The sequence below is a fragment of the Sturnus vulgaris genome, chromosome 5 (genome assembly GCF_052056855.1).
Source record: "Sturnus vulgaris isolate bStuVul1 chromosome 5, bStuVul1.hap1, whole genome shotgun sequence".
NCBI lineage: Eukaryota > Metazoa > Chordata > Aves > Passeriformes > Sturnidae > Sturnus > Sturnus vulgaris.
Genome location: NC_142247.1, coordinates 28199358 through 28223288, shown reverse-complemented (window position 1 = coordinate 28223288; position 23931 = coordinate 28199358). Strand labels below are relative to the sequence as shown.

General features: G+C 36.5%; 1 protein-coding gene across 1 annotated transcript in view; it reads right to left on the bottom strand.

Moving 5' to 3' along the window:
- Positions 1-23931, bottom strand: part of IFT56 (intraflagellar transport 56) — a 45826-nt gene that overhangs the window by 8574 nt on the left and 13321 nt on the right. Inside the window, exons 5-14 of the mRNA XM_014882634.2 lie at positions 21731-21780; positions 19961-20106; positions 18738-18909; positions 18262-18336; positions 16952-17054; positions 14511-14566; positions 12673-12726; positions 12200-12263; positions 5132-5220; positions 1262-1345 (exon numbers count right to left, since the gene is read on the bottom strand). Coding sequence (XP_014738120.2) covers positions 1262-1345; positions 5132-5220; positions 12200-12263; positions 12673-12726; positions 14511-14566; positions 16952-17054; positions 18262-18336; positions 18738-18909; positions 19961-20106; positions 21731-21780 — 893 coding nt within the window. The remainder of the gene's footprint in view (positions 1-1261; positions 1346-5131; positions 5221-12199; positions 12264-12672; positions 12727-14510; positions 14567-16951; positions 17055-18261; positions 18337-18737; positions 18910-19960; positions 20107-21730; positions 21781-23931) is intronic.

Sequence of the window (23931 nt, the reverse complement as noted above, 5' to 3'; positions counted from 1 at the left end):
TATATGTAGATGTTTTGCAAGTTTATGAGACACTGGGGAAGGCTGATCTTTATATGGAACTGTCATCACAACCCAAGATCAGACATGAGGCCAGATGAATCAATGTAATTATAGAATTCTGGTATTTAATGCATCACCTATATAACACAAGTTTCTATAGAACAGCTTCTAAAAACATAAGAGGAAAAATGTAGATTAACAGGAGTTTACAACTTTGTGTTTCTTTGTTGCCTAGTTGCTGCTAAAACTTACTTACAGCATTATCATTCTTATGGAGTTTCAGGAATCAGCACAAGCCTGCTAGCACAGTATTGAAAGATTTTCATGAGGCTAAGTGAATTGAAAGCTTGTTGAAATGAAATATATATCCATTTTCTTTACAGTCCTGGATATTCTTCTTAAAGAGAGATGCAATTTTGGGTCACAGAAATTAAAGGGTGAGGGTGCTGGATGGGAGGGTTGGGATGGAGGTGGAAAGTCAAGTTGTAAAACCAGGGGGGCTCTGTTATTGACATACCTGTATAGTTAAAAAGTCAGAAAGACTGGAAAAACAAAACAAAATATAAACCCCAAACCAACAAAACCTGTATTGTTCACTTTAGACTATGTGATGTGGGATTTTTTTTTGTGGCTTGTATTCTTTTCTGGTCTTGTGGAAAATGTTGCTTCCACTTTCATAATAGCTATTTGCTTTTGCATATTTTAGTTGTAATTAAGTTTCTGCTGCACACAGACATAAAAAAGTACTGGGTTTAGAAGTTAATCTCTTCCAGCTGCATCTGAATGCTGCTGAATAAGATAGTGAACACTTCCTCTTTTCCTCCCACATATCCCAGAGGAAGGTTTTTTTTTTAAAACACAAATTTCTAGGGACACCTAGAAGCTCTTAACTATTCAGTGTCTTTTACTTAGCATGTCCTACTCAGTCTGAACAAAAGGAGTGCCTGGGATCCCAGACAAAGCGTAGAAAATCTGATTAAGAGGCCATTCTTTGATCAATTAGAGGTAGCTGCAAGCACTCTTGTGATGCACCATAAGCAGCATGACTCTCTGTATACCTCCCATTACAAGATTAGCAAGATAATCTTTTCTGAACAGTGCTCACTGAGAGTTTCAGTTCCCCTAAGAAGGGGAAGAAGATGTTCCACAGAACCTGCTTATTTTCAACCAACATGAAGATCCTGGTGAAGAAAAGGAAGGAAAGAGGAGAATATGGGGGAAACGTTTCTACTGCTGTTTTTCAAAGAAAATAAATACATACCTCTTCAGCTTCACTAAAATTGCCCATTGCGGCTTTGGCTTGGGCATAGTTGAAGTTAAAAGTATCATTGTTGTAGAAGTAACTCTGAAAAATATGGACAAACCCAAATAAATACAACAAAAAATCTCCTCCCATGATAAAAAAACATAAAAAATACAGCCCCCCTGCCTCAATCTGACTCAGATCATATAAAGAAGACAATGGGAAGGAAAAAGAAAATACCACATTAGGAACATACGGTATTTATAAACAGTGGGCAGAAAAATTATGGACTAGCTTTTCCATCCTACATTCATGACTACAAACACTGCTGAAACATTCCAGAGTATTAACTACGAGAGATCTGGAAAATGTTCCAAGCTCAAAATTGCAGTGGCAGCTTTTGTGGGTATAATTTTCACTTGGGGCATGTGAAGACATGCTGTGCTGCCATGGTATCTTTCACTTCCCAAGCACTTACTTCACCACTAGGGTGGGTAAATAGGCAGTTGACTTCCTTGAATCTTAAAGGCAATGAACAGTCTGTTTTCCTAAGACTTGTCGGGGTTTATCAAGAGATCCTGTGCATCTAGTTATGTGATGGATGCTAATTGGAAAAAATGGATCTCATGGTGGAGGTGGAGCCACAGTACTGGGCTGTAGCAGGCAGCACACCAGGTAATAGGACTTCTTTAAGCAAGCCTTACTTACAGGTACCCCCTTCTCTAGATGAAGTGCAACACTGAGTTTTTCTCTCCCATAACACTAGATATGACACATTTGGTTTAGGACACATCAGATTGAACTAGCTGTATGTTTTTTGAAAAGCTACATAGGTCAAAGCAGGAAATGTAACTCAATGTACAGGGTAGGCTGATATTTGGGGTTGACCTGATCACAGTCAGACTGAAATATAACTCAGATGACCAAAAGTCAGCTGTGTTCTACATTCAACACCATCACACACTGCCAGACCGGTAGAGCTGGCAGAGGTAAGACAGAACACAATACCAGATGCAAGCATGAATAGGATTGAAGTTCCTTCCCAGCAGTGGTGCAGTGCTTAGGAGAGAGCATGGGAAAAGAGGTGGTTTATCCAATATAGTTACTGAAGGAAAGCCTTCCTATGTGCATAACAGCAAGATGTAGGGAAGAAGAAATGTTTTTCCTTATACATTTATAAAGGAAACGGAACTTGTGTAGGAAGATTGAACTTTTGGTTTTTTCCCTCTTTTAGAGTTGAGGAAGAAGTAAATAGTTGGGACTGTACAAAAGGTAAATTAAGCAAGGCACAAATCCCTTTCCCAGTAATATCTTCTTTCACGATGTAGGGACACTGAGGAACCTCTTCCTTTCACTGTCACAGGCAGTCTGCAAAGGGTACAGATTTAGTCCACCCACATACATTTAAGTGCCTTGAAAGGAAAGGTGAGGGATTACCACTATTTGCCAAATGTCCAGGTTTCACCCAAACAGGCTGTGGTAGCATGTACAAGCCAGCAAATACAGCAAACTGTGTGACAGCATGAGGAAGAACTAATTGGGATGAACCTTTAAGCTCAGTTTGTGAAAACATTTCAGTGCTCTTACGGTGAATTAATGGGTTTCACCGTATGAGGATTATGACACTTCACTGCATTCTTTCTCAACAGTAGTTACATGTGAATCAGCATAAGTTCCAGATTAAGCAAAGCTGGTGAGCCAGATGCTAGCTTTACTGCGTGAATGCTTTTTCTGTTCAAGTACACCCCATTGCATTTCATAATTAAAATGGAGAAAAACCTTTATCAACAACCAAACTCAAAAAATGTGTCATTCTGTCCTGGCCATGTAAGTGTTAGAGACAAGACCTACTGCAAAACCAAAACCAGGAGAAATGAAAAAATGCTGCTGAAAATACAACACATTTACAGCAGCTAGTTTCTTTATTTCTTTTTTTTTTAACCACATTATATGTACTGCACTTTACTCTTTTGTGGTCTTTTTAGAGGTCTTCAATGTCTTCATAAATCAACTGTCCTCTGAATGAGGTCCATTTCAATGAGATGCTCAGATACCCAGCTTAAAAATGAAGAATTCCCACTGTGCCCACAGCTCAGTAGAGCCTGAATCAAGTTGTTTTTTACTTAGTTAATCCCTGACAGAGTTATAATGTCACCCTCGGGGCAGCTGGCAATACATTTATAGTAAGGTGTCCTCTGAGACTCTCTTATACCTAAAGCAGTTTTAATTGATCATGGATGAAAGTGATGTTTCTTGAGAAAATACCAAGCAAATAATCTTCATAGAGGGCAGCCCTTTTTTAAGAGGTTCTACTGAATTTTATTCCTGTGAATGAAACACAAAGGTAAATCCATGTACACCTTGCCTGTATCATGGTACAGAAAGTACTATTTTTGCATCCCTGTGACCTATAGAGAAGGGAAATTACTTAAGTAAATCTGAGCATAGCTAGTCTCAGCTGAAAAATTATGAGAATGATCAATTACTTCAAAAGGAACAAGCAAGAAAAGTAGTAAGCAGTAAATTTTTGTCCCATATACCTTGGAGGTGGTTTGTAATCACATTTAACTTTGACCTTTTCAGGTTAGAACTAGGTGTTTAAAAACCTTTCCAAGGAAATTGAAAGAGCTGAGCATGTCTGTGGAGTAATTAATTGCACTATAAGTGTAAGAAATACACAGAATGACTTCCCTGGAAATTACTGTCTATACCCATTGGCAATAAACTGATACCAGATGACCAGTTCTAACTAGAAATCCAACTTTTAGATGGCTCAAGTAAGGCAAAGCAATTCTTACTGTTAATTTCCTTTTCTTTACACACATAGGCCAGTTTGGAGTGGTGGTGGGGTATCTCTTCATTCCACTCCACTGGAGCCATTCCAGTGGCAAAAGCCACTGGGATTTCTTCAAAGGTCTCCTTCCAGACAAAGTTTAAAAACACTATACCTTCACCATTTTTCACTCAGCAGCTGCTTTTGGGCACCATTACAACCACATGTTTTTCTTTAGATCTCATACTCCTCATAACATTGTAGTTATGCTCATCTTGTGTATCTCCCAATTCTTTTAATAATTTCTTTTAAGATTCTCATTCCTCTTCCTACCAAACACAGAGTTGTTTCACCTCTACTTTCAAACCACTGGAACAAGACTGCAATCATTTAATCCATAATCACACTCCAGCCTCCCTCTTTCTCCACATCTGACTTTAACTATGTGTCTGTAAGTTATACCCATTCTATCCACTGATCTGATAATGCTGCATGATGTTGACTTCAAGTTTCTCTTATTTTGAAAAATGCAACATTGCCTGCAGGGTACTCAGATAACTTCTGCAAAAATAACATTCCTAAGTTACTGCTTTGATAATACTGCCCTATTTTAGCCCTTCAGTGACTCTTTTCCATGTAAAATGTAAATGTTATTCCTTTCAGAGTTCTTTGTGTCCTATCTTCCCACACACTCTTGTTCACAAAAACGTCCCCAGTTATTAACCAGCAACAATAATCTCTATCACTCACTTGATAAGTCTTAAGAAAACATTTGGGTTTTTTCCTTCCATTCCTACCCCATAAATATACTTTTTTTTCATTGCCTTCCTTTAATTATATTTCTTACCTTCTGTGATGCCACCAGAAAGCCTGATTACAAGTGTGATGAGTCCATCATGCCCACCATGCTGCATGGTACTATTTTCTGAATTGCTTCTTTACATTTTAATCAATTTACTGTACTGACCACTTATGTCCCACTATCACTCCTATGTTTTATTTTTACTGTTTCATTTCTGTATCTTTTTATGTTTCCATCGTGTCTCACGTAGTACAGTATAAAAGTAGTGATTCCATACATTACAGTACTAGCAGTACTAAATAATAATACTAACCTTGATTGAGTTGAGGTAAATTAGGACATTAGGAAATTGTCTAAGAAGAAAGAAGCAGGAGGACATGCACTGTCTCCCTGGAATGGTATCTAAAATTCAAAAGAGAAATGCAAATTTGTAGACTTTAAAAACACATGGTAATGGAAATCACTGCCAAATTGCTAGCACCTATGAAAGAAGCTGGTTTCTAAAAATAGTGTAGCTTGCCTTTTCAGGCAAAGGACCATACTGGAGGTTAGGAAAAAAAATATTAGTTCATCTTGTCAGCTCTCTCTACAGCATCTAATAACTTTTGCAAGACTTTGTTCAACAGCAAACTCTACAGAGACAAGTAACAATTTTACCTAACAAGCCTTTTCAATGACACAGTTTACATAGTATAATTTTACCATTAATTATTCTCACTTTTAGGAAATGACACTTCATACAAAGCCTGGGTTTGCTATTCTTGCATGATTAGCCTTCTTTCTTTAAAATTACACTTTTCAGTTATCCTGGATAAATAAACTGTACATATTTTAATTTTAGTTTGAGTAAGAGAGTAAATTTTGATATACTGAAAATATTGTTATAAAAAATAATTAATACAGGAACAGGTAAAATACTCAGCGATATCAGACAGTGTGGAAATTAATGTACATGCATTTGGGATTACCACATTGCTTAAAAGAGGTAAAGCTATAAATAAGTTAGACATATCAGTTCGAATGAGTATCACTAAACTTTGTTGCTATCTATGTCATCATAAACTTTGTTGCAACCACATCATGCTGTCACCTACTCTGACATTGCAAGCTGTGATACTGAAAACTATTTCAAAACTTTTTTAAAGATACTGAAATAAGCTTACTAGGACTAATTTTTGTTAGACCCAGCTGGCAGACATGGATGAACCCAGGTAGCAGATGGGAAGGCCTAAATGAAAGTGATATCAAATCACTACTATTCCACTACAAGTGATCATTAGAGAGGATGCTGCTCTGTGCAGTTTGGAAAGGTGACAAGAGATAACATCCTAAGGTTACCAGTATCCCTGAGGTAATCTGCTCCTGACTGTTGGTTACCATCAATCCATCCACACCAAAAAAATAAGAATAACTTTTCTGTATAAAGAAATTCCAAAAGACCAATATTTTGACTCCATGCCATGACACAAAATTGAGCATTCAACTGGAAAACTGTATATTCTTCTTTAAATATGGTAGCTAGAAGTTATTCCTGGAAAGCACTTTATAAGATGTCAAAATACATTTCAAAGGAAAGCAAAATATTCTAATTTTTTTATCTTTTAGCACTAGGAGATACTAAGCTTGGATGTCATGTCATTTCCATATAGACACAAATCAATCCTTATCTTATATCCAAACCATACCATTCAGTTATTTATTAAGTGTTCACTTGGGAGCAGAAACTGGCCTGTATATTAATCTGTCCTTTTTTACATACAGGAGTAGTTTTCATGACAAATATATGCCTTTACCAGACAATAATAGAAACAGTTTTATAAAAAAGAGCCAAGAAACACTGATTAATGAGACTACAAATAACTCAAAAATGCCCCTTTTCTCTGAAATTTGATTTTTGAAGTTCATAAAAATCACAATTTATTTTGAACAAAATTTTAAAAATGCAAAACATGCAAAGGTAACTTAAAACTGAGGATGCATATTTAGTAAAAATGAGTCACAGTAACAAAATATTAGAAACTCAATATTCCCATAAATTATTCGAGTGTTTCTAAATTTTAGTACTTATTCTTATGTCCATATTTTGGCAGAAAGTTTTATTATCGCAGCACACCACTCCCCATATATTTTACTGAAAGATTCCATTAAAAAAACCAAAAAACAAGTACAACATCTGTGTATCTCATACAACTCAGCAATGAATACTATCTAGTGACAGAAAAATTAGAATTTTCTAATTCACCCCATGTGGCTCATGCAGAAAGATGAAAATTTTGTCATTTGAAAAGATGACTTAGGGTGACCTAAGAAAAAAACTCAAAGAAAAGACTGCATGAAGTTCAGAAGAAATGTTTCATTCCTCTCACCCAACATCAAATATACCTGAGTTGGTCCTAAAAGAGAACCACTGAAAACAAATGGAGTGCTCTTTTTCATTATGCTTGCAGTGGTTTTGGGTAGTTTGTAAGACTTAGGCTAAGCACCAGAAATACTGCATTTAATGGGAATGTTAATTTGTTTTCACTGATGTTCCTCCTGCCCTATTTCCTCCTTAAAAGAAATCTCATCTGTTTAATTTCCCACCCAGTTGAGACCCTAGTAGAAGAGAATGAAAACTAACTATAAAAATCTACTTATAACCTCCTTTGTAATGTGTGTTCCATTCCACGTCATTAGGATTAAGAATTTTTATCAAGCTTAAAAAAACCCCAAGCTGCTGTTCGGGTGTTATTTCTGCTGCTAGAGAATGAATAGTGACTCCTACACTCTAAGTGCTTCCTGGATGTTTTTTAGTTTTTGTTTTGTCTGACTCCTGTTAAAGTGCACAACATCCAACACGAGATAAAATGTGTACATTTAATGGAAATGACTTGCACATTAATTAATTTACTCCATGTTCCTTGAACCTCTAAGGCAGAGATCTAATTAAAAAAAGCAAAGGGCTTAATTGATGACTACAAATGACTTTACAAATAAATGACACTGTGTTCTTCCTAAACTCCTGTTGCTGCTTTTCTTAATGCAGTCAATGGAATTTCTACAGTTAACAAAAGGAAGTCAGAAAAAATATCCCACACCTTTATTTTAATCCATTATTTTTTGATAACCCACATTAAAATAAGAAGAATTGTAGACTGTCGTGGTTTAACCCCAGCTGGCAACTAAATACCACTCAGCTGCTTGTTCACTCCACCTTCCTCCCCCCTATAAAAAAGTAAAACTTGTGGGTTGAGATAAGAATGGTTTGATAATTGAAATAAAATATTATTAGTAATAGTAACAGTAACAGTAATAATTGTAATGAAAATGGGGGAGGGAGGCAGAGAGAGAAAGAGAGGAATAAAACTCAGGAGAAACAAGTGATCCAGAATAAAATTGTTCACCACCAACTGACCCATGCCCAGCCCCTCCCCAAACCACAGTAAGCCCCTCCCAGCCAACTCCCCCCAGTTCATGTCCTGGGCATGGTGTTGTATAGTATGAAATAACCCTTTGGCTCATTCAGATCAGCTGTCCTGGCCGTGCTCCCTCCCAGCTTCTCATGCAGCACCTCACTGGCAGAGCATGGGAAATTGGGAAGTCCTTGACTTTGCAACAACTAAGACATCACTGTGGTATCAACATTATTCTCATACTACATTCAAAATGCAGCACTGTAGCATTCTCTATGAAGAAATTTGACTCTATCCCAGGGAAAACTGGGACATAGGTCCAGTTGCAAGCAAAGACACAGCAAAGGATTTCCTCACTCTAGCAAACAACAACTTACTTCTGTATTATAAATCTGCAAAGCAGCTAAGCACTTTGATGAAGACATTAAAGGTCCTTGCAAGGACTAGCTGGATGGGAAGTGCTGAAGCATGATGTACACGCTTGAACAGCATGGCTGGCTACTTAGGAAAAGCCCAAATATACAAACAGCAAGAATTCTGTTCTCTGTTCTAAATCCAGCAAAACAAATGACCACAAGTATTCAACATAGTGGCTAATATAAGTTACCTAAGAACATAGAAACTAATATATTGGAACCAAGGTTTGTCTAGTTCAGTTTGCTGGGTAAGAATATATAGCTACAGAAAGAAGATATTCTGATTTCACATATAATACACAGTGTGGTATGTAATGGCACTTCTGCTCAAGTTTATCCCAGCTTCCAACAGTCTGCACCGAGGACTTCTTAATCACCACTGAAAAATCACTGCTGAAAAGTTTGTGTTAAACAGCCAATGGACTTTTCATCTACAACTTTTTTAATACATTCTGGTTCTACAAGTTTCTCTATCAAATAAGTTGTATTATGTGAAAAAGTAATTAATGCTGTTTATTTTAATTGTCTTGAGTAATAATTTATGCCAATGCTCTTTGATTTTGTATTGTACAGTAAATAAGTCTTCTCTATTCCTCTTTTCCTTGTGATTCATGATGTACATAATCAAACTCAGTCATCATTTTTCAGCCTGCGTATTATCTTTTATTTCATCTTTCATCTTCTCCTACTTCAAGAATATATCCCTTTTCTTTGATCATCCTTGGTGTATTTATTGTATCCTTTCTTGATCTACCATTTTTTAAAGAAATGTTAAGAACCAGAACTGTAGACAGTATTCAAGGAAAAGAATCACATCTGTATACAATGACATAGTAATTATTTTTGTTTCCTCCTTCCTCATCAATTCTTAAGATCCTCTTCAACTTTTCCAATAATTTTGCTAGATATAATTTGCATATTATTACCCAGTCTTACTTAGTCTTTTACATCTTTCATCATTATAGAAGCTTTCATTTCTACTGCTATGGGTAATTTTGTACCACTGGCAAACCTAGTCATGTCATTATTTGTCTCCTATAGCTCATTAATTATGAATACAAGTCCTTTCTTTAGAGAAACAAAAGGTTCTTTCAAGTGTTCAAATCAAGTGCATTTTATCCTTTTTCACTGATATTTCCCTGTAAATTTTCTGCTAGAAATAAGAAAGGTTATTATGTAGCTTCTCTTCCTAGGATTAGTACTGTGGACATTTTTTGAGGTATTTGCTAATATGTGGATTTTGAATTTGATTATACTCAGATGACTGTAGTAGAATTGTAATTTCATCATAAAATTTCAACTCAGGTGCTATGTAATTCAATATTGGTCCAAAGTTACCTGTTCACTTGTGCTTTTTCTAAGAAAGATAGAAACAAAAAGTTCATGCTGTTTATTATGCCATGCAATTGCATTTATCAGGTGAATATGGGCAGAATGAAAGTCTCCAACTATTATTTAGCTTTCTATATAAAATCTGTAACCTATTTAATACGCCACTCATTGTTCCTATCCAGGCCGGCCGGTAAATAATTTGGCTTCAATATGGTGAGTTGCCTATCTAAACACATAATTGAAAACAGTATTATTTTACTCACTGATAAAGGAAATATATTTATTTTGAGAGAAGTTTTCTAATATTTAGAACCATTTTTCCACTGGCATCATCTATTTATCTATATTTATCCATATTTATGTATGTATATTTATGTACGATCTATGTTTATTTAATATACAATCCCCATTGTACATTAAATAGGAACAATATCCTTTATGTTACCTTTCTCCTAGAACATTAAAAAATTATTTCAGATTTTAGCTTCCTCTTCTAAAATCAAGCATTCCACTTTATCCAACTTCTTTAAAAACATCTATTATTTGCATAAAAACACATACTTGGGCTTCATGTGTTTGGTTTTTTGTTATATCCTACCTAAGCAGAGCTGTTTGCCTCTATTGCCTATATACATTTTGTTGACCTCCATCTGTTCTTCATTTGAGGTTAAACAAAACCCCTCCCATTATTTTGCCTTTAAAGGAATTACCCTGAACTGTATGCTCCTCTCTATGGCAGTTTCCTCCCACAAACTTTTAAAAAGATGACAAAGCAGTTCTTACATGGAATTACCATGAGGGCAAGATGCTCACAGTACCGATGTTTCCTTTTACCTCTCATTAGAACCAATCCTTCCCATAGGCTCACTTTTGTTAAGTAATCCAGCTTCCTAATTGTACTACATTTCTGCTGCCATTCCCCCCACCCCAGCCATTAAAAGGCTGAAATCTCAGCCTCTCTATTTTGCATGTGAGTTTAAAAATATTTCACAGTAAAATTCAAACTTCTAGCTTCCTAACAATTTCAATTTTGGGCTATATCTTCACAAGAAATCCTTTCCCTGACTATCTCTGTATTATTTTTATCCATGTGTGCTCTGGTCACTTGTCATACCTGCATGATGATTATAGGCATTCAGATGCTCCCACTAACCAAGTCCTCCACTGCTATAGTTTATATTGTTTCTTCCTTTTTTTCTGGGATCCTAACTCTGAAGAGATAGCTTCGATGCAAAAGGAATGAGTTAGGGAAATCTCATCTACAGAACCCCTTCCAGCCTTCCAATATCAAATTCTCTGATGCATGACCTCAGTAGTACCAGGGCTGCAAGGGGAACAGAATAGAATGGCTCAACAGTATTACTGAAACTTTCATCAGTGTTAACACTCTCTCTCTGGAGCTCCTTCTCTTTAGTCACTATGGACACAGGAGACAGCATTCTGTCTCTGAGGACTATGAGCTGTCTGCACCATGAACATGCACAAGTTACCCACCTAAAGAAACAATACTAAGTGATAATGCCTACAAAGGAAACTGGCAAGCCCCATTGAGTCTGAATTTCCATGTTACAACTGCTGACTTTTTTTTTTTTATTTGAGATTTTTGGTTTTGGCAAAGAGAAGGGGAGAACTTGGTTTGGTTTATTACTGAGTACGTAAATATTGAAAATATACTTTTTTGGGGCATGATGGTGGGTGGGTTGTAATGCTTTTTTTCCCTCTATTAATCAAGCAAGGAGTTAGTGTCAGAGCTTCCATTTATCCCTGTAGCCAGTCCTCTCTACATTTTTATGACCCTCAGTTTCAGGGCACACTCTATGCTAGGACTCTATGTACTTGACAGGCTTTCATTAGGGTCCTAGATTTGTACCTGCGTCTCTCTGCTTGTGAGGTTTCAGCCACTCACTTCATCTAATTAATTGGGCTGGTGTCTTCTGTTTCTCTAATGGGGATTATTAGGCCAAGGCAAGCTGCCACAGAATCTGTCACAAAGACTTGCAGTTTGCAGTACAGTCTCTTTTCCAGATGAAATAATATAGTAGGGCATGGAATTGAGACTTCTAATTTTATCTTGCAAATTTGTTTTAGACTACAATTTAGACTTTCTGAAAATCATCCTATAGAAACAAAATGCCTAGCAATATTCCTGCTAACAGTCAGCAGTTAGATACAGATATGATGGTATATATTTGGATATTTTAAGATGGCTTAATTAATGGAAAAAGAACATTGCAAGCATACCACATTCACTGGCCGATTCCCCCACCAACTGGAAGAACTGTTGAGCAATTTTCAGATGATCTCTCTGGAAGAAGAATGAAAAAGAAATGCAAGATGAGTTCCAGGGTTGATGCTACAATACGCTCCAAGGAACATTTGGGGAGCAACTAACAGATAAACCAGTGCTGAAGCAATAACAGAAAAGGTAAATGTGCCACTCTATGTGCCTAGATAAAGAACACTTTACAAAGCAAAGGGGATTTAGGAAACAGGATAGAGAAATCAAACTAATCTTGATTTACTATCAAGTCCAGCAACAGAAATTTGCATTTCACTAACTCTGGACTGATTATGCTACAGGAGGAGGTTAAGATACTCAGAGATCCTCCAATCTGAATAAGAAAAGACTGTCTCTTTCACTCCATTCCGATTTCTACAGATCTGTTCACACTGTATTGTTGGAGAAGCTAGACAACCTTATGGGCTTTACTCACCGAGCCCATTTCTTGTCCAAGTGCTGCATTTACCACCCCTTTGAGGATATACTCCTGGAGAAAAAAAATATTAAAAGGGATCAGAGAAGACATGGTGAAGATTTCAGAAGACACACAAATGTCTATGTCTACATTATCTTCTTCATTAATTCAACTCTATCACAACTGAGTTTAGTAGGTAGCTGGTGACTGTGGTAGTGCTTAAGCACAGTACTAATTTAGACCCCCAAAATACATCCCACTTGATAGGCAGTCACTTCTACTAAATACGTTAGATGCAAAGAGGTATTGAGTTTTCTGCTAAGTCTTATGGTCAAAGACAATGCACCAGGAGGAACATGGTCACATCCTTTCATGCCCTCTTCACCATCCCATCACCAAGAAGTGAACTACTGTTATACTAAAGCACAGCATCCCTTTCAAATATGCACATTGATTAACCATAACCACTGGCATCCTTGATGAAAAATTCATAGTTTTTATCATCAGAATTAATATGTCAATAGGTTTGTGCTCTGTGGCCATACTCAAGTGAAATTAGGAACAGAAATTGAGTACCCTGTAACCTCTAGTATCAGAAACAACTATAGCTTAATTCTTCTCTGAACAAATTTTTCTCAGCATGTAACTCTTGTGTCTTATAAATCTTATAATCAAGGGTTATATTTATAAACCTGTCTTAGTAGGTACTCCTGATAAACTAGGAGAGCCCTGTTACAGAGGTAAAAAAAGGAAAAGAGACATCTTTCAAGAAACCAAAAAACCAATGACAGAATGTAACAAAACAATCTGAGAGTACTAGCCAGGATAGTAAGTAATTGTTTTAGCACACGAACTGTCATACAAATGTCAAATTATTATTCTGCAGGCATTGTGACAAAGAAGAAATTTGGCAAGTACTCAAGGAGGTTTTACAAGTAGTTTTGCAAGTCTTAGCGGGAGTTCCTTAAAAGTGTGAGTGAGAAATGGAACAAAAAAAAAAGTACAGATTCTAATTTCAAAATGTGATCAAGAATTATTAGCCAAGTGTATCAGGACAATATGCTACAATAGGAACAACAGCTGCAGAAAACTGTTCAATTAAGTTTTGCCATACTGAAAAATGCAAGAAGTGTAAAGCAACATTAGAAGACACTCCTCAGCACAGAATCACCAGATCTGTGTTTTTGAGGTTTTCCTTTTTCCGCCCTCCTTCCTTCCCTCTCTCCATCTAATTCTTTACACAGATTCATGAAAGGTCCCTTTTATGCCCAGCTATGTGACCTTTGGAAGATAAACAGCAGAGAAGAATAAATCAGACTAAACATGCTGGAACAGACACAGAAGAAAATTACCGTAGCAGCCAAGGGACACTGCAGTTTTCACTCATGGCAGCCAAAGTGCGATGGGATTAGAAAATACCATTTATTAAAACTGTTTAATCTAATCTAGCTCATTTCAATTTTAATGGCTTCAGGACAAACTATATGACCATCTGAGCTAGCAAATCTGAGGGATGAAAGCCACCACCAGGCAGACAACCAGCTATAGTTGAAAGGGGGCTTTTACCTATGCAGCAATGGTCCATTTCCCAAAATCAAGGCTGCAACACAACAGAACTGCACTCTTAGTTGAACCCAGGTGGTAAAGTAATAAACAGGCAAAGTACTCATATATGCACATATATAATACTTTATGCATGCACATTAAATTTATTGTTGATGAAGGGCTGAAAACACAAGAGTTCTAAGAGTGGAAATGGGGCAAGATGTCCTCAGGATACCAGTTTTGTATGTGGCAGATTTCATATCAGTTTATAACCTCTGCCTTTATGTGCCATGACATCATTTTCCAATTACCTGTGGAGCTGTAGGTTCCAGGTCCTTAATCAGGTTATAAGCCTCCTGCACATCATCTGAAATGCCAGACATTAGAATGCATGACAACTCATAGCACACTGTATTAGAACAAGTCACTCATCCTCTACAACTTTCCTTAATAGTCATAGACTAAGAAATAAACCATTTAGACAAGAGGAGAAAGGTAACCATAAATCACTGTGAATTTCTATCACAATGGTGATAGTTTTCTAGAACTCAAATAACAAACACAAAGTGAGTAATAGCTTCTTTATTACTACAGTTTTCCTAGCAGAGATGGTTTGGCCCCTTTGTTCATAATCCGATGGCTGTCTTCTCAACAGCACAAGGTCAAAATAATAAATCAATCATCTTCCTGTACTTTGTTTTCTCATATTCTCTACGCTGAAGAGTTGAAAAAACAGGATACATGTTTATGCTTCAATCATTCCAGTTCAGAGCATATATCATCAGCACAAGTCTACATTTATCAGAGACTTTTAAAGTTTTGGAGTGACAGCTGTAGTCAATAGAAGTAAGAATTTCTCACTTTCCTAACCAATGCTGCTACCCTAGCAAGAATGGAAATAAAATGGAAACTTAGCCAAACCAGAAAAGAGGTTTTAGTCTGAATTCCCCCAACCTTCTTTGTCAGTATACAAGTCATTTGTATATCACAGTGAAGAACAGAATCTAGCTAGTGAAAATTACTGCAAGGTTAACAGCATATGAGTAAACAAGATTGATTTTTAACTGATGCATGAGATGCAGTTTGTTTCCATGTAAGTAAAACTTAATTTGACACATATGTTGTTATTAACAATATTATTGTGCAAGATAATTGGTAATAGTACCAATACTGCCTATAGTGACAATGGCAACAATATGAAAGGTGGCTGAGGACAGCAGACATGGATTTACCAATGCCAAAATGTACTGACTAATTCAAGGTGTGACTGACTGTGTGAATAAGGAGACAAAAGTTGATGCTGTATACCTTGACTTTAGCCATGTCTTTGATAGGGTCTCTCATACAAACTTGAAAGATAGGACTGGCTAAGTAAGACCATAAGGGGATGGAAAACTGGCTGGACTACCAAAGGACAGTGACCAGTGGTAAAAAATCCAACAGGTGGCTCATTACTAATCAAATGCCCCAGGGACTAATATTGTTCACTAACTTATTCTTACTAATGATCCAGATGATAGCATAGAGTACTCTGAGCAAGTCTGCAAATGATAAAAGATTGTGAAGAAAGCTCCCAGATATTGAGAAGCAGCTCAGTAGGCTGCAAAAATGGGCTGAAAGAAATCTGATAAAGTTCAGTGGAGGCAAAATGAAAGTCTTGCATCTTACTTGGTTTGAAACATGCCTGAGCAAGTCAGGTGACGAGCTGACTGGCTAAAAGGCAATCTGGCAGACAGTGTAGCCTTGCAGCAAAGGAGGCCAACTGCACACTGGATCTTATTAGCATGAATGGAGACATCACAGCAAGGGAATCACTTCATTTGGCACTTGTGAGGTCGGACATGAGTACTGTGTCTACGTTTGGGATCCTACAATCAATTCAGACACTGAAACACTGAAGTGAGCCTGACTGAAGGCTCCTAAGGCAGGAAGAGGGCTGAGGAGAAACTGAGAGAACTGAGTTTGCTTAGCTTTCAGAGAAAAAAGGATCTCAGGGGAGATCTTATCACTGCCTATGATTAACTGATAAGAAGGTACAGAGTAGATAGAAACAGGTTCCACAGAGTGAGAGAAAGGCAGTGGACTCAAGCTATAACAGAGGAAGTTCTGACTGGATGCTTGTCTGGACAAAGCTTTAAGCAATCTCATCTAACTGGACCTGCCTTGAATCACACAGCCAATCAACCCCCTGTTGAACAAAAGAACACCATAGGAGAACAGGAATAGCTCCGAAAAACTCAGATATAATTTAAAGAAGCTGGCAAACACAGGAGACATATAAGTAGAAAATCCTTACCAACTGATTCTGGCTACCTACCTGCATTCTTTAGGAACTGTAAAGTAGATTTTAATGAAATATCTTGTTCACAGTCACTTTGGTTCATATTTTGTTCGTGCTGTATTTACAGAAACGGTTGTCCTTGCCTTTACAGGACATATGCCTACAATTCTCACATATTCAGGCAGTGGAGAAGTCCTCTCACTGGAAACAAATAAACACCACCATCCCCAAAGCCATCTCCTGCAACCCAAGAACCTCCATACCCTGCTGAAGTAGGCTTTTTTTTGAGTGCACAGATTAAAGCCCTTCTCTGCAAGGCATGGGAACTTTTACTTCACTATTTTATAGAGGAACAGAAAGTGAAATAAATTACATTTTACTGCAGAGAAGAGAAAGCATTGAATAAGTTGAGATAAGATGAATTAATTTCATCCCTGAAGCTATGAAAGAGCCAGAGGAAGGTGTATTTACCTTGCTGGAGATAGTAAATCACAAGATTCAGTCTTGCCTCAGGAATAACATCAACCAAAGGAGGTAGGACTTGCAAAGCCCCTTCTCCTCCTCGGAAAACCACCTGCAGAGAAAAGCAGCATATTGATAATCATATATCAGAATCTTTTCTATGATAAGTTAATTCAAGGAAATTAATCCTTAAATTCCTACATATACAGTAGGAAAAGGTCAGTGGCTCTGGCATTAGCTTAATCCCTGCTTTAATATAGCTATAGAATTGTACAGTGTGACCATCTTTACTCTGAAGAATATAAGTATTTAGTCCATACATAAAGATTAACTTATTTCAGCTTTTAGCAGCTCAAAAGAGTGATATGTTTTATAGCTAAGATTTAAAAGAATAACATAGTCTGAGTGAAGGGAACACATACAAACTATAAACTACTTATTACGTTTTCATATGAAAAAAATTAGGCAAACAACTCCACATTTATTTAGAATGACACAGGACCCTATAACAATCAGGAGCAGGAGATTATACTCCAGTTTCACATGACAGTTCCTCCAATAAGATCTAAGGTACTTAATCAATAAAGTACTGGCAAAAATACCAACATACAAAATAAACAATGCTAACTTACAAAAGTCCCATTTGAAAGCAGTTTTAACTCTTGGGGAAAGAAGTGTTAGCTTGTGATGACTGCTCTTGAAAAATAACAAAGCAAGTAACTGTCATTAAACATGAGCAATCTACTGTTACCAGTTGTTCAGCAAAATAATAATACCACTGAAGAGAAAATGAACCATTAGTTACTCTTAATGACTCTTTTACTGCAGAACACAAAAGTATTTTGGTTTTACAAGCATCTTTTTTCCTAGAAGTCCTTCCTAAGTACTTTTCGGATGAAGGCTATTCTCATGAGCTATCTTTATTCCAGTCAAATTGTTCTGGTACTAAATAGAGTTCAGGGTCATCCTGACTTGTTTCTGCAGTGCCTTTATTGAGTGGGCTCCACAAAATATCTTGCAAAGGTACTCTTACACAACATACATTACTTTAATATGTCTTCACGACTAAAAGCAACAGTATTATTATTTTCTTGACACATTCTCAAACTATCAGGGAAAAATTCCAGGAAAAAAATTCAAAGAAAAAAATACTTGATGACACATTAACTATATTGGTAGGATTCCTGGAATGGGACTTATATGGCAGCAGAGACTCAATTAAGTCTGCAATTTTCCAAAATATTCCATTTTATGAATCATCATGAAAAGCTCTACAAGTGAGTACAATTTATATTAAAACCCAGAAATGCATTACTTACCAGATTGTGCTTAATGAGCTCTTTGCCAAACTCAAAAGATGATGAGGCACTGTCTGTCAAGTTCTTGAGCTCTGCCTGGAATTACATACATTCCAAAATTTTAACATGAAACCAAAAAAGCACAGAAGCCTAAGTGGAACTCCAAATGAGCGTCTCCATTGAGCATCTTCAAAAGACATCTCCATTGGTGTTGGATGACTAGAAGATTTTGCCTTTCCACTTCTATCTAATTATTTTAGCAATTGGGTAATACATATAAACACAAGATCAAAAGTATACTGGGAAAATGGTAAGACTACTGTGCACATATGTGGACAGATGGGTTAATGCCAGGGAAACTGAAATAGGTGACATTCCTAAAAGGACACAGTGACAAGGTAAAGGCCATTATCAACATTACTGATTAAGACGAAAATAAATATGTATGGAACCATAAACTAAAATAAAGGTGAGTTGAAGGACTGTCCAATAGATACCTCTGCAGCCTTTCCATTGTAAAGTCGGAAATGGTTGCAAGCCTTAAGGTTAAGAGCAATGGTGCTGTCAGGAACTTGCTGAAGATAAACAGCTAGCACTTCCTGTGATACATCATAGTAATCCAGCTTGTAATAGCACAGGGCCACATATACATTCAGAGCCAGGTATTCCCTGCAGGAAAGAGGATTAAAGAGAACCTTTAAATCCCATACATAGTTTAACATTTCCCCATTACGGTGCATTAAAATCAGTAAATAAAAAGAAGGCTCTCACATCTATACATATTTTACAAACACATCAAAACTGGGGTTTCTGAGAAATGCTTAGGGCTTCTCCAGTTTGTCAGCTAGGACAGATTCACAGTATTTTTTTCCACAGCAGTTACTGCAGCTTTTAAGAATTATCAAGAAAATTTTTGGTTTGCACATCTGGGAAATAGTGGCAACTTCACACCAAGGAAACATGCAAAACATGAGAACCATAATTAGCCTGGCAGAACATGTTTTTCTAAGAAATACACTCAAAGACATTTAATATGCACATACAAAGTTGTACCAAGTACAATTATTTCAAAAAATCCTTGTCATTACAAGCAGTCAAGCCAGAAGAACTAGACAGAGAAAAGAGAAGCACTTGTGAAAAATCCAAGTAAAAGGATAATTGTTATGAAGGTTACTCATTTAGCTTTGAGTGATTGTTTCTGCAGGACTGGAGGTTAAAATCTCTTTCCCAAGCATTACATGATATACACATTATGATGGATTTCTCTGAAACATTCAAGAGGAGATAGTGCCAAGGGATAGCAGTATTCTGGGACAGCAGTTTCTATTTTATTAAAAATACTTCCAGCCACTTATGAATTCAATTTGTTTCTTGTTAAATTCTGAACTAAAAATTTGCAGAACATGACAGAAAACAAAGCAGGTACATAACTATATATAATTTCAGAAGAAATGAGTAACAGAATAAAAAAGATACCAGAATGAATTAACCAACAATTTTGCAAAAAGAAAACATGAGAAAGCAGACTTCTTTTTAAATGTTGGGTTTTCAATAGTACTTTGAATGAACAAAATTGAGGAGCTGCAACTGGTGCACATTCTGTGATGGGAAAGGGATATAGTAGTTGTTGAAAATGTCTACTTTCAAAAACCAAGCACCTATTTGGAATTCAAATACCACCAATAACATAGATGCTCCAATAGGGTTTAGAGACGCGCACCGATTATCCAGCAGAATGCGCTTGTAGATATCAATAGCTTCTTGGTAGTGGGACCGCATGTAGTGGATAGAAGCCAGGCTAAGCTGATCTTCTGTAACATCTTGAAGGTTCTGGTGAGAGCTCATCAGTTTCTTTTCATCACTGAACTAAAAAGAGTGGGACACATTCTCAGAAGAGTTCACCAAGAAAAGCTTTTTAATTAACCAGGTTAGTTTTGTCCCTGCTGGTAACAGCATTAAATGTCTAGAAAATTGCTGTTATAGTTAATTTGACCAGTGGAGAAAGACAAATATTAAAGAGGCAGATGAGTTCAAATTGGACAAATGTTAGGCTAAAACTAAGCACACATTTTCCTTTAAGGTGTGATTTAGATATAATTACATGTCATATGCTTTGATGGATAAGAGGGAAAGAGCTGAATTAATTATTTTGCAAACAGAATTTCGCAACACAAAATTTCATTGTAATTATTCAAGCCAGCAAAAATCCTGCAGTTTGTAGATCCAAATCTAATGTCTCATGAACAGCAGAAAAACATAAGGCTTGCAAACACACAAGCCGTAATTTTTAAAAGTCTTTACAGCACTAACAAGTTCATTTTCACTAGCCTCCAATTTCCAGTTTCTTTAAGTAAATGATTTATTTTTAAAACTGAATAGCACATAAAACACACATGCAGAAGGCTAAAAACAAGAAACAGAGTTAAAACTACCCATTATATTTGTATTACAATAGTGAAGTTGAGGCTATTTACCTAATCAGTCTTCTCAAATCACATATTCCCTTAATCACTGCTTCCCTTTGCTGGTTTTGCTGATTCAACAGTAATTATGAATTTCTCTTAGACACAAATTCTAATATTATATATTTATTTTTCCACCTATCTGCTAGTTTTTCTTCAAATCCTTCTCCTCTCTCTTTGAGCCAATCAAAAAGTTAAAAGGCAAGATTAAGTTGCTTAACAGAACTGAAGGCAATGGGCTTCATAGTTTCAATAAAACCCTTTATTTCCAGAGACTGACTAGATAAAGAGAAGTTGCATAATTCCTAGTTCATCACAGACGTCTGTAAGTGCCAATGCCACTGTAAAAATGCTTTAAGATTTCTCTCTTAAAACTAACAGATGTTTAAGTAAAGAGAATCTCACCTCAAAGCTAACATTTAGGATTATACTTCCTTTTAAGTCAGTGTCTTTAATAGCAGAATACTTTGCAAGTATTCTGTACAGGAAAGTTTAAAACCTAATTTAAGGGAAGACAACTATGTGTGGTAAGTGAAATAAGTACCTAATTGTTGTTGAAATTAAATTAAATTTCATGCTATTAACAATATGATTTCCTGGATACTTAAAAGGATCAGTAATAGCATATACATCATTTTGGTCAAATTGCTGTGTGTAAGAGAGCTGCAAGTTAAGAAAACTTGATCCATTTGGAAAAAAAAGTATAATAGTGGCTTCTACATTTCTGATTCTATTAAGGTTTCATGCTCCTCATCATCAAAAATACCATTACATTCCTATTGTATGACTTATGTGAAGTGTATTGGTAATACTTTCCTTAGAAACATGTTGAGAGCATCTATTCTGAGATCATATTTTCATACTTGCTTTCTCCTCCACATTTTAATACAGTAGGGTGGTTATGAAAAATGTTTGTTCTTCTACCACCACAGGCATTTTAATTATTCTACCGGGTTGCCAGCATAAATTACACATTACCAAATTGAAAAGAAAACAAACAAAGCAGGAGTGAAGAAAATATATCATACCTTATGTGCCAGGTGAAAGAGTAAACGGTTTTGGAGACCACTCTTAGGTGCTGAAAGGGAAATTCACTAAGTGTTATTGTCATGAACTACTCACAGGGTATCTCTTTATATTTTTAACTTTCTCAACAGATATGAATGCACCCCTATTCTTTCATTAACTAGCCCAAGTGAAGCTCTTCACTGAGAGTCCTTTGCAGGTCATGCCTTGGGGAAGGTTCTACCAATTTTAGAGTCGTTTAGAGGTCTTCCTCATTCCTATCTTCATTCCCTGACTATTTCTTTTTAAATCCCTGTTGAAAATAATTTTTCATTTGTCTCTACCTTCCATGAGCCTTAAAACTTCTATGAATTGAACTATCATTTCCCTGCAGTGATTGCACGATAATTCTCTGGGGTTTCTTTGTGACACATAAACATAGCATCTTTTCAAAATAAAAAGCAGCAACATATAAACTCAAGGCTCCTTCTATGATGTGTCACATTTGAAGTAAATTTTGATTTATAATTCCAGGACTCTCAACAACTTCTAGTGTACTGAAAAAGCCAGTGCTGCTACCATTTTATTAGGCATGCACATTACATTATACTTCTAATATTTCTTCTGTCCGTAGGAATGAAAGGCACATGAAAGAATTCTATGGCCAGAGCAGATAAGATTCAAACTAAGATATGGCAAGAGATTTAAGGCAGATAGCTTCTTACTAGAGCCAGTAAAGTTAATGAAATTTCTTGCTCTAGCAGGATTAGGAATTCCATTGAATTCACTCTATATGAAACAGATTGTAAACTGCAGAGTTTTAAGTCACTAGAGCCTTTTGCTTCACCAAGAGTGACAAATGTCCTCATCAAACAGCTATTCCTTTCTTTAGCAAGCAATCTTCCAAAAAGTCTTCCCTTGTTTCCTGTACTTTTCCTAGCCTAATGAGCACTCTCATTCTTGCTCAGACCAACCAGCTGGCAAACCATGTTCCACAGAAGGGGTGTACATGGAGTCTTTACAAAAAGCAGAATTACTTACTGTGTTTATAAGGCCACAAAAGTGCAGAGTTAGCACAGCAATAGCCTGTAACACAAGGCTGTAATTCTTCTGACATCCTAAACCATAAAAGAGGGCTCAAACCACAATCCCTCTTCCCCACTACTCCCTGAAGATGAATTTTTTTCTTTTTTAAGCAATTCAGGAAGAGTTTTCCAGGTTTCTTACTCTTTCTTCACATAGTAAGTAAACTTTGTGACACAGTGGATAGTGCCAAAACCCAGGCCATTCTGATCAGATTGGCAGCACAAGGCTGCCCACCTACTTCTAATGAATACAGCAACTATTTCTTCCCTTTTTTCCTTAGCAAGCTCTGTTATTTAACCATGTTCCTAGAAAAATGAGGACAGTGCATTGCATCTTTAAGGAACCACTGGAATAGAAGTCCAAAATACAAAGGTAGTATGAAAGCACTCTCAAGACCACAACATCTTGTAAGATACTTCTACCAGAGCATCAAGTTGTTAAGAGCAAAATGGTTTTCAGTCTAGGATATAGGTGAGAATTAGGCTATTTATTACAGCACAGAAAGTTTCTGTTCTACAATAAATATTGGATAGGCAGCCATAGTAGTATAACTGACATGATAGTATGGATATTTCATCCACTGAGCTAGAAAGTGAGAGTACCTTAAATTAAGTGCATGCTCTTCACTCTACACGTTCTCCAGCATTAACTGATAGGTTTTAATATCAAAGTTTAGAAGGGCTGCACATGGACCCTACGTGTGCTTTTGTGAGAAACTTGAACCACAACCATCCTTCACAATTCAAAACATTTGGTGATCAAAGACTCCAAAAATACAAGCAGGACAGATTGTGGGATTTATACTGAAAATAACATATTGTATAATCACAGTACTATGGGTAAAGACACCAATGTTCTCTTTTTTTTTTAGCAAGTCTTCTTTTTTTTTTTCCCTTTGGTGTGTGTTTTAGCATTATTTTCACTGTGAAAATTCCGACTTGCAAGCAATACTGTCAAGAATCTAAACCAAGGAATTTTTGTTGCACTGGTCAACCAGCAAGTGCAGGCTGCCCTTGCAAATCTGGCATCTGATCTGACATCAAAATTATTATTTACTTCTTGGCAAAAGCTGGAAGGTTAGCCCACATTATTTAACACCTAAAAGCAGGCGAAAGATGAAATCTGAGTTTTGATGATG